At 40.6% G+C, this 15,278-nt stretch overlaps 1 protein-coding gene across 1 annotated transcript in view; it reads left to right on the plus strand.

Annotated features, from left to right (window-relative positions):
- Positions 1 to 15,278, plus strand: part of MEGF11 (multiple EGF like domains 11) — a 334,716-nt gene that overhangs the window by 201,543 nt on the left and 117,895 nt on the right. Inside the window, exons 7-8 of the mRNA XM_067555545.1 lie at positions 9,625 to 9,871; positions 11,894 to 12,014. Coding sequence (XP_067411646.1) covers positions 9,625 to 9,871; positions 11,894 to 12,014 — 368 coding nt within the window. The remainder of the gene's footprint in view (positions 1 to 9,624; positions 9,872 to 11,893; positions 12,015 to 15,278) is intronic.

The raw sequence follows: 15,278 nt of genomic DNA on the forward strand, positions 1-15,278 counted from the left end.
TTCATGCAGCTATACACAGCAAGTGGTGATATGCCAGTCAGGTATAGTGCCCACTACCAATGTGAAAAAATGATTTGCCTTATTAGTGGAGGGATTTACTCACTCCCACAGAGTCTAATACTGCAGTCCTTGCTCAGGCAAAACTCCCAGTGAAAAAATAAGAGACTGATGCAAGTTTTGTCAGAGCAGGAACCAAGCAGGAGAAAGACAGCAAATTCATTTGGTTTTATTAGACATTTGGTACCCATGTATTCTTCCTCCAGTACAGTAAAATTCTAATTAGAGAACAGATCCTACTTCACATTAATATGACTCTAAAGAAGCATTTTAAAGAATGAAGCAACTTTAAAAAACAACACAACCTTATAATGAAAAGAAAAGCAGTCAGTGTTGTACAATGTCTCTCTCTTATGAAGCGTTTCATGATTTTGAACTCCTAGTAACGTCTGGAATGTCAGAAGGCTTAAAGGCTCATTTAACTGAGCAGTAATTTCTACAAAGGAAATGACAGGCTTTCTCTGAAAAAAAAAATCAAATTTTCAGGTCTTTCCAATCCTCCCCCAAAATAGCCCTTGATGAAAATTCTTAAAAAGCTTATTTGACGTCTCTGTCAGGAGTAGATCTCATTCCCCCCTGTTTTACTGTTCCAAAATACGAGATCATTATAGCACTTGCAAACACTCTGATTTTCTTTTTCCAATTAAAGGGGGGCTTAGTATGATTTCCTTTTTATTTGAGCAAGGAGTAAAATGTATGAGAACAATCATACAAATGTTTTAGCCTTTTCACAGAACACTGTGGGGATGTTCTTTAGACTAGGATTACTTTGAGGAAAAAAATAGTTCCACAAGGAGCGCTGGCTAAGGAAACTGGGATCTCAGATGTACAGCGATTGAATTAGTCTCCATATCTTGGAGAGTCAATGACTAATGAGATCATCATCCAAGATTGAATCATGACCCATATTAACCATACAGTTCCTGTCAGATGTAGATGGTGAACTAATCAGTACAATCTTTCCCTGAAGAATACAATGACTTCCTTGTATCCATTTAAAAAGATGAAGTTTAGATTAATTTCCTCCTGTGAGTAATCATCTATCTGTTCATATAAAAATCACTAATGCTATTTAAGTTCCCTTCCCTTTTTTCCCTTTCTGTCAGATGAAGGAAGATCTCCAGAGTTGGGAAATTGCATAGGGTTCATGCAACTAAGGCAGATGGTCTTGCAAATGCCTGTTTGTATGTGCAAGGTGTGTGCACCACGCATCTTGCAGATGTAAAGACTTAGATGAGCGTTTTCTTTGGGTGTAATATTGGACACCAGGCCTGAAAATTGGATACAAAGGATAAAGGTTCTAACAGGTTCAAAGCATGGGGTGTATATATAATATTACACACAGCGAATGACATAAAAAGAACATTAAGGTTGCAGAGTCAAGCACACAAAAGCTAGGAAATGCCAGAATGTGGAGAAAAATAGTATGCGATCATGTAATTAAAGACTGCATCATAATGCATACACAGAAGGGGGTTGAATTAAGGTTGCACAGGCAACTTTAATTCTGTCACATCCTAACTTTTGAGTGCTGGGAGTTGCAACCTTAATGTTCTTTTATGATAGTTTTTGGGTGTGATATCATAACTTTTAAAAGAGCAAAATGAAGGAAACAGATATTCTGTCATGTGAGAAACAAATTGACATCCACAAGTCATGATTGGAAACTTTAGCTCCATAACAGGGCCCAAGCATAATTTTTTCGGGCCCAGTACAGACTTGTAACACGAGCTCCCTCCCACACACATACCACAGTCCCTCATCCCATACATACAATCTCCTGAGCCATGAACATTTTTTTCCTCATGGTAATGGGGGTTGCAACCTGGGCCGGGGCCTCCAGGCCCCGGTAAAGTATTCCCTTTTCCTGCCCCGTGTGGGGGCCCTGCTCCATAGCACAGACCTCTGCCACTTCAGCTAATTCAGTAGCAGGTTGTCATCCTTTTTGTGGATCAGTCACTAGCAAGGGCTGAGACTCGCACTGGTCTCTGGCTGCCAGAAGGAGCAATTGTAAGGAAAGTCCTACTAAGTTCCTAATGTCTTTGGCTAGAGCATGTACAGTGCAGATGGTATCTTCGGAGAATTTAGTTGCCAAACTATAACAAGTCTATACTGAGCACAAGCAAACTGCAATTTTTAAAGATTTAAATCTTTGTCAAATTTGGGTGGATTTGCACTGAGATTACTTAAAGCATATCAGTGACATCAGGGCAACTCTCTGCCAAATCTCAAGCCCTTTCTCCAAAGTACAGGTGCTAGAGCTTCCCAGTAAAAGTTGTAAGAACTTTTTAACATGGACCAAACAACGTATTTTCCCATGCGCTTGTTCTGTGAAACAGTAGAATCATTTCTGTTGAAACTATCCAAAAAGAAATTCAGCCTGAGGCAGACACCTGGAATGGGAAATTTTAGATTGAAGCAAAGAAACAAACAAATCAAAGCAGGGTCTTATAGTGATGGAGAACCTTAACTATAGGCGGTAATGTTCTGCCTATAATGCATGGATTCATAGAGTCCGATGCCAAAAGGGACCATTGTGATCATCTTGTCTAGCATCCTGTGTATCACAGGCCATAGAACTTCCCCAAAATAATTCCTAGAGCGCATCTTTTAGAAAAACATCCAGTCTTGATTTCAAAATTTCCAGTGATGGAGAATCCACCATGACCCTTGGGAAATTGTTCCAATGGTTAGCTACTCTCGCTATTAAAAATGTATGCCTTATTTCCAGTCTGAATTTGTCTAGCTACAACTTCCAGCCATTGGATCGAATTATACCTTTCTCTGCTAAACTAAAGATCCTATTATCAAGTATTTGTTCCTCATGTAGATACTTATAAACTGTAAATCAAGTCATCCTTTAACCTTTTCTTTGTTAAACTAAATAGATTGAGCTCCTTGAGTCTATGGCTATAAGGCATGTTTTCTAATCCATTAACTATTCTCATGGTTCTCTGAACTCTCTCCAATTTATCAACATTCTTCTTGAATTTGGGTACCAGAACTGGACCCAGTACTCCAGTAGCGGTCACACCAGTGCCAAATACAGATGTGAAATAATCTCTGTGCTCCTACTCGAGATTACCATGTTTATGCATCCCAGGATCGCGTTAGCTCTTTTGGCCAGAGCATCACACTGGGGAGCTTATGTGCAGCTGATTAGCAACCATGAACCCCAAATCTTTTGGAAGGTTACTACTTCCCGGAATAGAGTCTCCCACCCATTAAGTATGGCCTACATTCTTTGTTCCCACTTTACATTTAGCTGTATTAAAATTCATGTTGTTTCCTTGTGCTCAGTTTACTAAGCAATCTAGGTGTCTCTGAATGAATGACCTGTCCTCTTCAGTATTTACCACTCCTCCAGTTTTTGTGTCATCTCCAAACTTTATCAATGATGATTTTATGTTTTCTTCCAGGTCATTGATAAAAATGTTAAATAGTGTAGGACCAAGAACTGATCCTTGTGGGACCACACTAGAAACCCACCTGCTTGACGATGAAGATTTCCCATTTACAGTTACATTTTTAGACCTATCAGTGGACCGGCTTTGAGTCCTTTTAATGTGTGTCGTTAATTTTATAGCATTCTAGCTTTTTAATCAAAATGTTCTGTGGTATCAAGTCCAACACCTTACAGAAATTTAAGTATGTTACGCCAACACTATTGCCTTTACCAACCAATATCCTTCTGATAATCTGAGACAATATTTGTAACTATCAATGGCACTGTTGCTCTTTACAGAGCATGGTGTATGCACTGATGAGTTCTTTGATGGCTGCTGAGTCCAATGCATGAGAGACAGTTCCGTCCACAGATAGGCACACCCGTGCACTAGCAATAGAGCATTATTAAAATATAGCTTTTAATTTCACAATGTATTTTATCTACAGAAACTCAGCATGTGAACTTTTTAAATGGATTTACAGTCTTTCAATCCTGCAGGGATTGAGCAATGTGTCTCAACACACAGTTTATCATTACTATCTTGATAGTATTGAGAATAGGCAATTAAACCATTTGTTTCAATAGTATCCATCTGTATTCTCTAGAAATCTGGCATGTAGATGTGGTTCCCCATTATTTTGCCATCACATAATTTTGATGTTTCTGCCACTGAGCATCTTGTGCAAAATCCTTTGAAAGGATCTTCTAAAATTGGGATTATTTTGAGGACATCTGTGATTCGTGAGGCATATGTAGGAAGCTGTTAGGATAAGCAGTCTTCGGGGTTTAGATTCAAGCAGATCAAAAGAGCTTTTGTAACCTTCTGGCTCTTTCCTTTAAACCAGATGTTGATATGACTTTTCATGCTCATTAACATGAAGGATTAATAGAACTGGCTGGAGCCAAGCACAAGGTAGTGTGAACTGCCTTTAAGACCCAAAGGATTCCCCCTTTATGCATCATATTTCTAACTTATTCCAATCCTGGGCATCTCTTGTCAACTATGTTGAATTGTGCCAAACTGAGTGCTGGTTATAAAGTGGGGGAATGTCAGCTACGTACAAGAATGTGACCACAACAGATTTTCACTTTTGACCCGGTACAGGATTTGCAAAACTAGTGGATTATTTTAACTCTCTGCTCCCAGTGTCCTGGCACAGGGTATATTTGCTTTTGCTGCTGTCTCTTCATGTTTGTTAGTGGCTTGGGTCAGGCGTTCCAAACCCAGAGTCATATAGAAATGTACAATCATGCCCTAAGGCAGAGTTAAAAGATAAATATAGAGCTAAATTCTGCACTAATTATACCCAGGCAGTCCTATTAACTTCAATAATGCTGCAGGTGTTCAGTTATATTAAGGGCAGAAGCTGTTCACGGTTTCAAAAAATGCATTAAAAAATCCATGGCAATCCTACTTTACAGGCATCTTCTCATCTCAGGTTCAGGTAGCTTCATTTGGTTTGTTACATATTCTCTTAACAAGGCTAGTGTTCTATTTAAACATTCCCAAGTGAATTTAGAAATACTCCAGAATAGTGATTATGGGCTAAAATCTGCTCTTGGTTACCCTGGTGTTAATCTGGAGTAAATCTGTTGAAGGTAATGAAGTAACACCAGATTGACATCAGCATAACTAACAGCTGAATTCAGCTCCCTTCCCCCGCCCCCCCCCCCTTTTTTTTATACTGAAATAAGGATGCCTACATTGTTTTATCTGCTTTATCTTTGATAGACTGTTGATAAGATTCTGCTGATTGTACATACCGAGAGCCTGGAACTGGTCATTGTCTGTTTAAAAAAGAAAAACCACCACACATAAAATTATGAGAATGAGATCAAATAAGCTCAGTCCTTGAGGGTACAGGCTGTGCTGCTGCTGTTATATAGAGTGTCTCTTTCATGTTAATAGTGTATCTATAGTGTGATGAAAATGCAACATAAGGGCACTGATGATTCTCTTTCATTGGCATAAATTGTTTGATAAATGTCATAGCTTCCTTGGAAGTCATTTTATTTACCCTCTAGATTTTTAGACCTCTCTGTTTCCTTCATCTTTGTCCAGCCTGTGCTGCCATGCTAAATTCTGGGTAGATCTAATCACCCTGAACACAGTGGCTAAGTAATCACGCATGGAGGAGAATACAGTTGTTTGGGGGTGGATGGGTTTCTCAGATATGTTGCTGTTGTGTGTGTATCGCAAAATTAAACTGACAGTGAAGGAACAGAATGTGTGATGTGATAATACATGCCATAGTACCTCTCAGAACCCAGTGTTTGATATAATTAGCATGCACTTTAACTAAGGCCTGGTATTTTGTATTATACTAGATTCATATGTTTTGCAGAGGAATGAATTGCTCACCTGTAGATCTGTAGTATGCAGACAACTGTGATTCCACTTACGCATCCCGCCTCATACTTTATGTAGCTAGTTACCCACTTATTGTTGGCATTTAATCTCTGGTGGCATTTTTGCAGGAGAAGTGAGTGAATACATTTGCCAAGGAATGTTGGCACAACTTGAAATATTGCTGCTCTCATAAATGCAGCCTTTCCCAGGAGAGCACTACACATTTCAGGCTCATCCCTCATGGTATTCACACACACACACACACACACACACACACACATGTCCGATCTGGAAGAAGCAGTCAGACTTCCCTGACATCGCCGCTCTTGGGTTGGCTTTCTTACTCATGCTATGGTTCCAGTCTGTGCATCATTTTGACATTTTAAATGGCATGTGAATTTACAGTATAGCTCCTGTGTAAGCTTCGATCAGCCTCCTACTCTCATATTGTTGCTATTATTATTTCTTGATTATAGTAGAGCCTAGAGGCTCAATCAAGACCAGGGCTAGATTGTGCCAGATCTATATGATGTTTTACAGAAAGATTTTAAAATGACAACTCGCTGCCCCAAGGATCTAACAAGCTGGAGGCCTAATCCTGTGAGTACTCTGAATACCCATTGTCCTCACTGGGAATTGAGGCCACGTAACGGGAGATGAGGCCAGTTACCCTGGCTTCACAGGTATCTGAATCTGGAGCCACTCTTGGGGCATAAATTAGGATTTTACACACTAAATTCCATGGGAAACTATTCTTTTTTGATTAAACTTTCATCTGTGTTTGTTCTGCAACTTGAACTGCGAGGCCCTGATCCTGCAAACATTTACACACATGAATAATTTTACACACGTGGGTAATCATGTTAAGCACAGTGGAAATATTCACATGCAAGGATCTAGGCTTTAGTATATAAACTCTTTGAGGGAAGGACTGTCTTTATACGTGTATGTATAGTGCTTAGCACAATGAGGGTCCTGGGATTTATTGCAACATAAATATTACATAATACAATAATGAAGTCATAAGGCTAGATTCTACTTTCAGACACAGAGGTGGAAATCCAGGGTGATCCAATTTAAGTTGTTTATACGGATGTCTCTGGAATCAGAAGCTGGTCCACAAACCCCAATTTTTAATTTTATTTTACAAAGATCCATCTAGCAACAGCACAGTTTGTCAGAGAGGTTAATGGTTTTAAGTGAAGTGTAAACAACAGGAACTGATATGCTTTTGAGCAAGAAAGATCCAACTTTCATGTTGAATTGCTCAGACATTAAACCTGGAAGAGAGGGCGATAATGAAAATTCAAAATGCTTTGTATAAAATCCACATGACCTCTCTCAATGCAATACGCGGATGCTTCTGTAACACCCATTTTACCACAGCACAGTGGTACTGCGTTCACCTACTTTAGCTCTGTTATAGGCCTTCATCCAGCTCCCATTGAAGTTACTGGAAAGATTCCTACACATTATCTAGACCATGAAAATTATTCTTTGCTGACAACAGGCATCAACGTTGGGTGAACTGTCACTGAATGTAATGAGGCTACTGGATGGGTCATCTGTAGAGATGGAACTAGGGAACTCTGATCTAGACTCATGAACCAGGATTAGGTCTGCAAACGTAGGCAAGTAGTGGACTCATAAATGTCTGTGAATGATCTAGCTACTAGAAAGGGACAGAGAGGGACAGAGACTATAGTGTAGCCATGTATTGTTTCAGAAACAGTGATTCAAACCTGCCTGTAGCTTCTGTAAAGTAGAAAAGGCTCCATGCACTTCAAGAGTTTGATCTGGTCCCAGGGACCCAGTGAATGAGAAACAAATAAGGCCCCGTCTTTTTTTTTCCTCCTCATTGTTTTCCATGAAGGGTCAACTGCCTTTTAATTATTTTTGTCTTTGCTTGAGCACATCCCAATGAAATTCACATTCTCAATATCCATGTTGTGTGCCAAACTGTTTTATTTAATAGAAAATTAAAACATTTTGGCTGGCTACCTTGGGCTAAACATACTGAGTGGTGTAGTGTGTGAGCACTGATGCATTATGTTCAAAAGCCTTTGGAAAATCCATCTAACAACCAGCCATTTTCCTGCCCACCACAGGCCAGTTTTACTATTCGAGTTTTTAAAAATGTTACAACCAGTCAAAGGACTGCTTCTTCCTTGTGCACCTTGATCTTCCTTTGATTAAAAAAACTGGGCATATTTAGTCTTGAAAAAGAAGACTAAGGAGGGACCTGAGAATCTTCACATATGGTAAGGGCTGTTATAAAGAGGATCAATTGTTCTTCCTGTCCACTGAAAGTAGGACAAGAAGTAATGGGCTTAATCTGCAGCAAGAGAGATTTTGGTTAGGCATTAAAGTTTTTTCTAGCTCAGTTTAGTTTTGGGATAGGTTTACAAGGAAGGTTGTGAAATCCACATCTTTGGAGGTTTTTAAGAACAGGTTTGACAAATACCTGTCAGGATTGGTCTAGGTTTAGTTGGTCCTGCCTCACTATAGGGGATTGGATCTGTTGACTTCTTGAGATCCCTTCCAGCCTTACATTTTTGTGATTAGAGCGTGGAGTGAGATTTGGCAAATGAAGAAAGAAAAAAGCTTAAATGTTTCAATAAAATGGGGAAATATAAGCATTAAATAATGTCACAGTGGTGTTTAGGGGACCAGTCTGGACTAGCCATTGTATAAACATAGACACATTCCCTGTCCCTCTCTCTTACATATAATATTTTTCTTAATGCTTCATGAGAGACACACACGCATATATTTCACACAAACCCTCAGTAATTCAGTACATATGGACAGAGATTTGTATTTTGAGGACATTTTACACTGCTCCCTGCAACGTTGATAAGCATCATCCATGTTGTACAGTTGAAGGAACTGAGTCAGAGCAATAATGTGACTTGCACAAGGCAGAGCAAGGATTAGAACACACCTTGTCCTGTGCTCAGCTTGTTAGGCCATGCACCTCTCTACATGCAGTAGATATATAGTTAATGAGATACATTTGTGCCTAGAATAGGTAGCTACTGCCTGTTTTTGAAGCCAGTGGAGTTGTGCCTTTTCCTAGGTTGATTTTGGCTTTTTATGCTTTTGTTCAATATAGGCTTTTTTTTTTTCTTTTTTCTTTTCTTTAAAGAACTGAAGATCAGCAATGCTGGTTGAATAATGTATCTTCCTCTTCAGCCTTGCTGAAGTTCCTCATTCCAAGCAACTAATACTCAACTTCCCAGAAACAAGGACAAAAAATTATCTGTTTTTACTGGGAGAGACTATACCCCTGATGGAAGCCGTGGCTGTATCTGAAGAGTAGAGTAGACCTTGGGATTTGTAGGACAAGTGCTTCCAGTGGCTGTGGCTTTGTATTTATATTTTGAAGTCTTAAAACAGCAGTACAAAGTATGAGTAGCTTAATTTGAATGTGGCCAGGATTTCAACCTATACATCTAATTTCATCCTGGGTTTGCTTCTTCCAGCTTTCTCAGGCATACCGGGAGAGAGGATATTAAAAGATTTAGGTTCTAATCCAGCAAAGCACTTAACAATGTGCTTCATTTTAAGCACATGACTAGTCCTTTGCACCACTCGTGCAGAAATACCTTGCTGGATCAGGGCCTACAAGCGTAAAGATCTTAGAGTAAGCGCTTGATATTAACCATGCCTTTTTACTGTGCATGCCAGCCTAAGCATCAGAGGATGGAATGAGGCTATGTTAATGCATTCACCTAATCATGTCAGTAAATGAATGTGTCTTTTACAGGTTGTGATAGCGATCACTGGGGACCCCATTGTAGCAACCGCTGCCAGTGCCAGAACGAGGCTCTCTGCAACCCTATAACTGGAGCCTGTGTCTGTGCAGACGGGTACAAAGGATGGCGCTGTGAAGAGCTCTGTGAGCCTGGGACTTATGGAAAGGGCTGCCAGTTTAAATGCCAGTGCCACAATGGAGCAACCTGTCACCATAAAACAGGAGAATGTCATTGTGCTCCCGGATACACTGGGGCATTGTAAGTTCAACGACTGGCATATTTTACTGTGCATCTCTTAACAGCCTTGCTTTGACCCCTCTTAGTGCAATGCGTGTTTGATAAAATGTACACAATCGATATATTCTACTTTTTACTCTGTAGAAACCAGGTAAAAAGATTTATAGGAGACTGAACAAAGGAGCACAGTTTATCACTGCTAATTACAGCTGTCAACACACGGAAATCAAATTTAATCTAAAGAGAGATTAAAAATTCATGAGATTTACCTGCGAGTAGAATTGCTGTAGTGTGAATATGAGACTCAAACCATAGTACTGCACTTACAAGCAATCGGAGCTACATGTTTAGCGAGCCAAAGCAGTACCATATGGGATTCCTTTTCCCTGATTTATCTGACTTTCAATCTAACTGAGGAAGAATTAAAGATAACTTTATCAGTTTAGTATCTAGGGGGCAAATTTTTAGCTCTGTGACTCACATTATCTTTAACGAGAATCATGTAGCTAAATCCCCATATCCCACGCTAAAAGTTTACGAGTTTGATTCACCAAATCTGCATATTAATTTTAAGACAGCCGAGCAATAGCTTCTTGTTTAAAATTGCCCATGGTGTAACATCAGTTCTCATTAGAGTTCTTGCAGTAGTTTCAAAAGTAATTATGCTTTTCAAAATTATTTAACGGAAACAGGAAAGTTTTCTGGGGGGAAGGGTATTTTGGTTACTGAAGCCTATTTACTGCTTTTTGAAAATCTATGACAAATGTCCTACTTTATTTTGCACACAAGGTAGTTGTAGCTGTGTCGGTCCCAGGATACTAGAGATAAGGTGGGTGAGGTAATATCTGTTATTGGACCAACTTCTATTGGTAAGAGACATAGGCTTTTGAGCTACACAGAGCTCTTCTTCAGTCCCATTGACACTGATGCAGACGTGAAGAAGAGCTCCATCTGGCTCAAAAGCTTGTGTCTCTTACCAACACAAGTTGGTCTAATAGCAGATATTACCGCACCCACCTTGTGTGTCTACTTTTTTTTTGTAATCTAGCATTGCTTGTTGGCCAGCATGAAGGAAATAATGTTTATGCCAGGATAAAAAACCAAGACCATATTAACCAATAAACCAATTAACCAATAAATTATGTACCTTTTTAAATATTTTACTGTGTACCTGATTTCCTTACAACATTATGAACTCAGTCTTGTAAGCACTTATTACCAAAGGTTCTGCTTACTGTTGAGTAATCCCATTGACACTGATGCCTCAACTCACAGCAGTAAGTGTTTGCAGAGTCAGCAACTAATACGTTGCATGAGCATCTCTATTTAGAGGAATAGTCTGTAATTTGCTTGTGAAGAGCCTAATCTGTTAAAACTGGTAATATGAGAAAAAAGAAGCCAAATGTGGTGAAAAGCACCAGGTGCAGAGAGCTAGTACAAGGCCTATATGGGTCACTTAAGTATCATTGAAGCCATGTAGTCCTTGCATTGACCTTGGGGGCATTGGATGAGAATTTCAGAGCTCAAGTCGTCTTCAAAGGGTGCCTGGCACTTGTGCCTGCCCTCTGCACGGAGGGAGAATTTCATTTGACATTTTGTAATAATGTCGGAAGAACAAACCACTTAATTTTTCAGCCTATTAATCCTGTTGTTTTATTTTGTTTACTGCTTTTTATTTTATTGCTGCATTGCATAATCAAGCATTAAAGGCTTGATCCTGCAACCTTGATGCACATGAGTTGTCTTTACTCACAGGAGTAGTTCGACTGAGGCTAATCGAACATCATGCATGAGTAAAGAGTACACACGTGAACTAGGCTTGCAGTACTGGCTCCTCAGAACTGAAACGCAGCATCTTGTAGAAACATAAATGATGGCAATCCTGGTTACTTGATTTTTACTGTTGATGATACCAGTTGAAACTCACCGAGCCTTTGATGATTTGCATAAGAGCTCCCATGATGCTCTGTGGTGTGGATTTGCCAATTTCTTGTAGATGTTTGCTTTTAAAGTGATAATTTGTGTTTTGTTCCCTCCACAAAGCTGTGAAGAGCCCTGCCCTCCAGGCAGTCATGGAGCTCAGTGTGAATTGCGCTGCCCATGCCAGAATGGGGGAATCTGCCACCATATCACCGGAGAGTGCTCCTGTCCTCCTGGGTGGATGGTATGTAACAAGTTACTACTCGCCTCACATACAGCTCTTTGGTTAAGAGTTAGTTTGAAAGTATATTATAATTTACTCATTTACTGTCAATACCTTTTGCTCTCCCTGTCTGCTCATGGTATGCACCTGCTGTCTCTTGTCTCGTGCTTCAACTGTAAACACCGTGGAGCGGGGACTGTCTTTTCATTATATGCACGTACAGCACATAGTGCAGTGTTGCCTCTAGGCACTACTGCAGTGCAATAAATACATAAGAGACTGTATCTGGCTCTAATGAACCTGCACCGGGGAGTCAGGAGGACTAAGGCTCCTACACCCCCATACGAAGCCTCCTTGCATCACGGCTGAAGGTGTGGAGAGGAGAGCAGGAGCTACCTCCCCTGAGCTGTTGGGTATGGAGTGGGCAGAGAAGGGTAAGGAGTGGGCAGAAGCTTCAGTGCTGAGCAGCAGAGTTGAGCTAGTGCTAGGGGTAGGAGCATACCACACCCCACAAAGAGCTGTAGCACATTGTCGTCGTCCCCCCCACCAACTCCCATGTGGGCAAATGGGGAGAAGGGAGGAATTGGGCCTCCCTGAGTTACAGTTCCTCCTTGGGTCTTCTCCTGGGGTAGTGCACTTCCGTGCAACCCTTACGCAGAACGCTGAGCAAATGCTGAATGCAGTCCTGCGTTCTGTATCGTTTTCATAATGGGGGAGGGAGAAGGTGAGAGAAGTAACTGTGGTTCTGACCGGCAATAGTACAGAGAATAGATACAGCACCACAGGGCCATAGACATACTGTCAGTGCTACCATCCTTACTCAGGAGTAATTCCCATTGATTTTAACAGGAGTTATGCCTGAGTGAAACGGTTGGCCCTGAGAGAGCAAATTACCCTCAGCTGTTGTTTTGTGTGTCAAGAAAGCAAGGCCAAACGTTTTAAAAATCCTTAACTTTATCAATAATGTGATAATAAACTCTCTCCGGATTTGTTAACTCTCTCAGGCCAGCATACCATTCAGCTATGCTTAGTTACCTGGTCCTTTTCCAGTATTGCCAATCAGGCTCTTGGCAATCCTGCTGGAATTTAGTAGAAAACAATGCCTGTGATTTTTCTAACACCTGGGACACTATAAAGATCATCCCACATTACAATTTACGATGAGGACCTAATTCCACCTGGGAAGTGCTGGAATGAGAGGAAACTTTGTATTCCTTTAGCTTTATAAAATACCTCTAAGTGTGTACCAGGAAGAGGGAGAATTGTGCAGCAGATCCTGTGTGCGGAATGCTACTGTAGAATAGGGCACTCAGTTCCGTCCTCTGATGCACCGTTGCCCAGAAAGCTGTCCAAATGTCGTTGCCTTGATTTTTCTAGATGCACCATGAGGCTATTACTGTTTGTAGCCCAATACTTAAGTGTCCTCACTGTCAGCAGTCACAAGCTTGCAGGGGAATAGAACTTGTGTTTGGATCTAAATACTGAAAGCTAATGACCTAAATGTCTCTATGGTAGAACTCTATTGAAGTCAGTGGAATTAAATCAGGGATGGTTTGGTTCAAGAGATATTTTTTAAATCACCCTCTCCAAGTGATAGGAATCTGCTAACACACTGAGTGCAGAGTCACTGTGGTGTAAAACAGTGCACCTTCATTGATTTCAGTGGGACTGTACCAGCTTATACCATAAGGAATTTGGTCCCAAAGAGGTAAAAAAAAGAGCCACATGTTACCTAGAAGATAAATTTAGGTTGAGAGAGTTGAAATTAGCTTGTCAAAGACTTTTTAATCATGGTGCTAACTCCAGATAAGAGATTTTCCATGAGATTCTGGTGCCAGGGGTTGTAAGATATCACAGGGAGACACAGATACATGAGCAAACCATCCCTTCACAAACTTTTCAACCTAAGCCTTTCTCTGTGTTAAGAACTTCTAGTGAATCTCTCTCACAGGATATTCATAGCCAAAGTGAGTGGTGACTTAATGATGGCGTGAAGGTGGTCCAGAAACAAGTAGCAGTGTTAACATAGGATAAGTCACCCTGGCATTCAGTGGGAATGGGTAGCTAACAGATGAAGCAGGCAGCCTCATGGTTTTTCTCAGGCTGGCGGATGGTGCTGCAACACTGCACTTCCCCTGAACGTCGATTAGTAAAAAGGAATGAGCATCATCAGTATGCCACCCAGAGATTTTTATTTTTCTGCCACCTCTGCTCTCCTAATTATTTGTATTTCACGTACCAGCTTTTCTGAGAATCTAAATTGTCTTACTGGACTCCTCTTTACCTGCTGTCTGCGCAGGAGACCTTTTCTTGCAGGGTGGAAACGTTACTAAAAGAAAAATAGGAATGTGGAGACAGCTCAGAAAGTTTTAGAAGTCTTTGAAGTTGCAAGGTGAACCCTAAAGGAGAGGGCTACAGCACTGACACGGCAAAGCAGATGCAGCCATTCAGTCTGTCTCATTTGTGCCATGCAATTTGAAGCTTAGAATTTTCTCTGCAGTACTCAGCAGCCCAGAGAGACTTTCCTGAAAACTGTGTTGTTGGCTGCTCAGTCCCCAGAGAAAAACCTGGAGTTAACAACTGATGTGTTTGAACCAAGCATAACTAAAAATTGAAGAGCAAGATCAAGTATTCTGGGGGAAGAAACTGAAATTATAAGTAAAAGCACTCAGCTTGTAAATGTTGGGATTTTAGATTTAAGGGGACTCTCCAGGGCTTTAATGAAAGACTGAAAATTCAACGCCTAGAGAAAGAGAGAGGGTAACTAATTTCTTTTTCTTGCTGGAGTTTTAACTCTTGGCATGTGTACTGATTTGTGCAGCCAGACACAGATGGGCTATAAATGAGCAGGAGAAATGAGGCTGCTAGATTGTGTTCATTTTATTTTATACTATTGATACTTTGACAACTGGAAGTTTACTTGCACATGATGATACTTCAGACTGCACGCGTGCATACGTACGTACTGGACATACGTTGCACATGAGCGAGATAGAATTCTCCCTGGATTTATATAAGTATAAATCTAATCAGATTTTATTGTTCTCAGGACCTGCTCCTACTCCCCTTCTGCACCTTCTATCCTCTCCTGTGGTGCAGACATGGGAGTTAATGATAGCTTTGCTCCCTTAAGAGAAGTTATACCTGGGGGATTTGGGAGTCTAGGACCAAGTTGAATGGGGAAAGGTGGTCTATGGAAGTAGTCTCTGGTTTCCCCTTGAATCTGCCTCCCTCAGAGGCTGTTTCTTCTATCCTGTGTGCTGCCTTATAAAACCCTCTCATCCG

The sequence above is a fragment of the Emydura macquarii genome, unplaced genomic scaffold (genome assembly GCF_026122565.2).
Source record: "Emydura macquarii macquarii isolate MOO-44397 ecotype Brisbane River unplaced genomic scaffold, CSIRO-AGI_Emac_v2 contig_1644, whole genome shotgun sequence".
In the NCBI taxonomy this organism is placed as follows: Eukaryota; Metazoa; Chordata; order Testudines; family Chelidae; genus Emydura; species Emydura macquarii.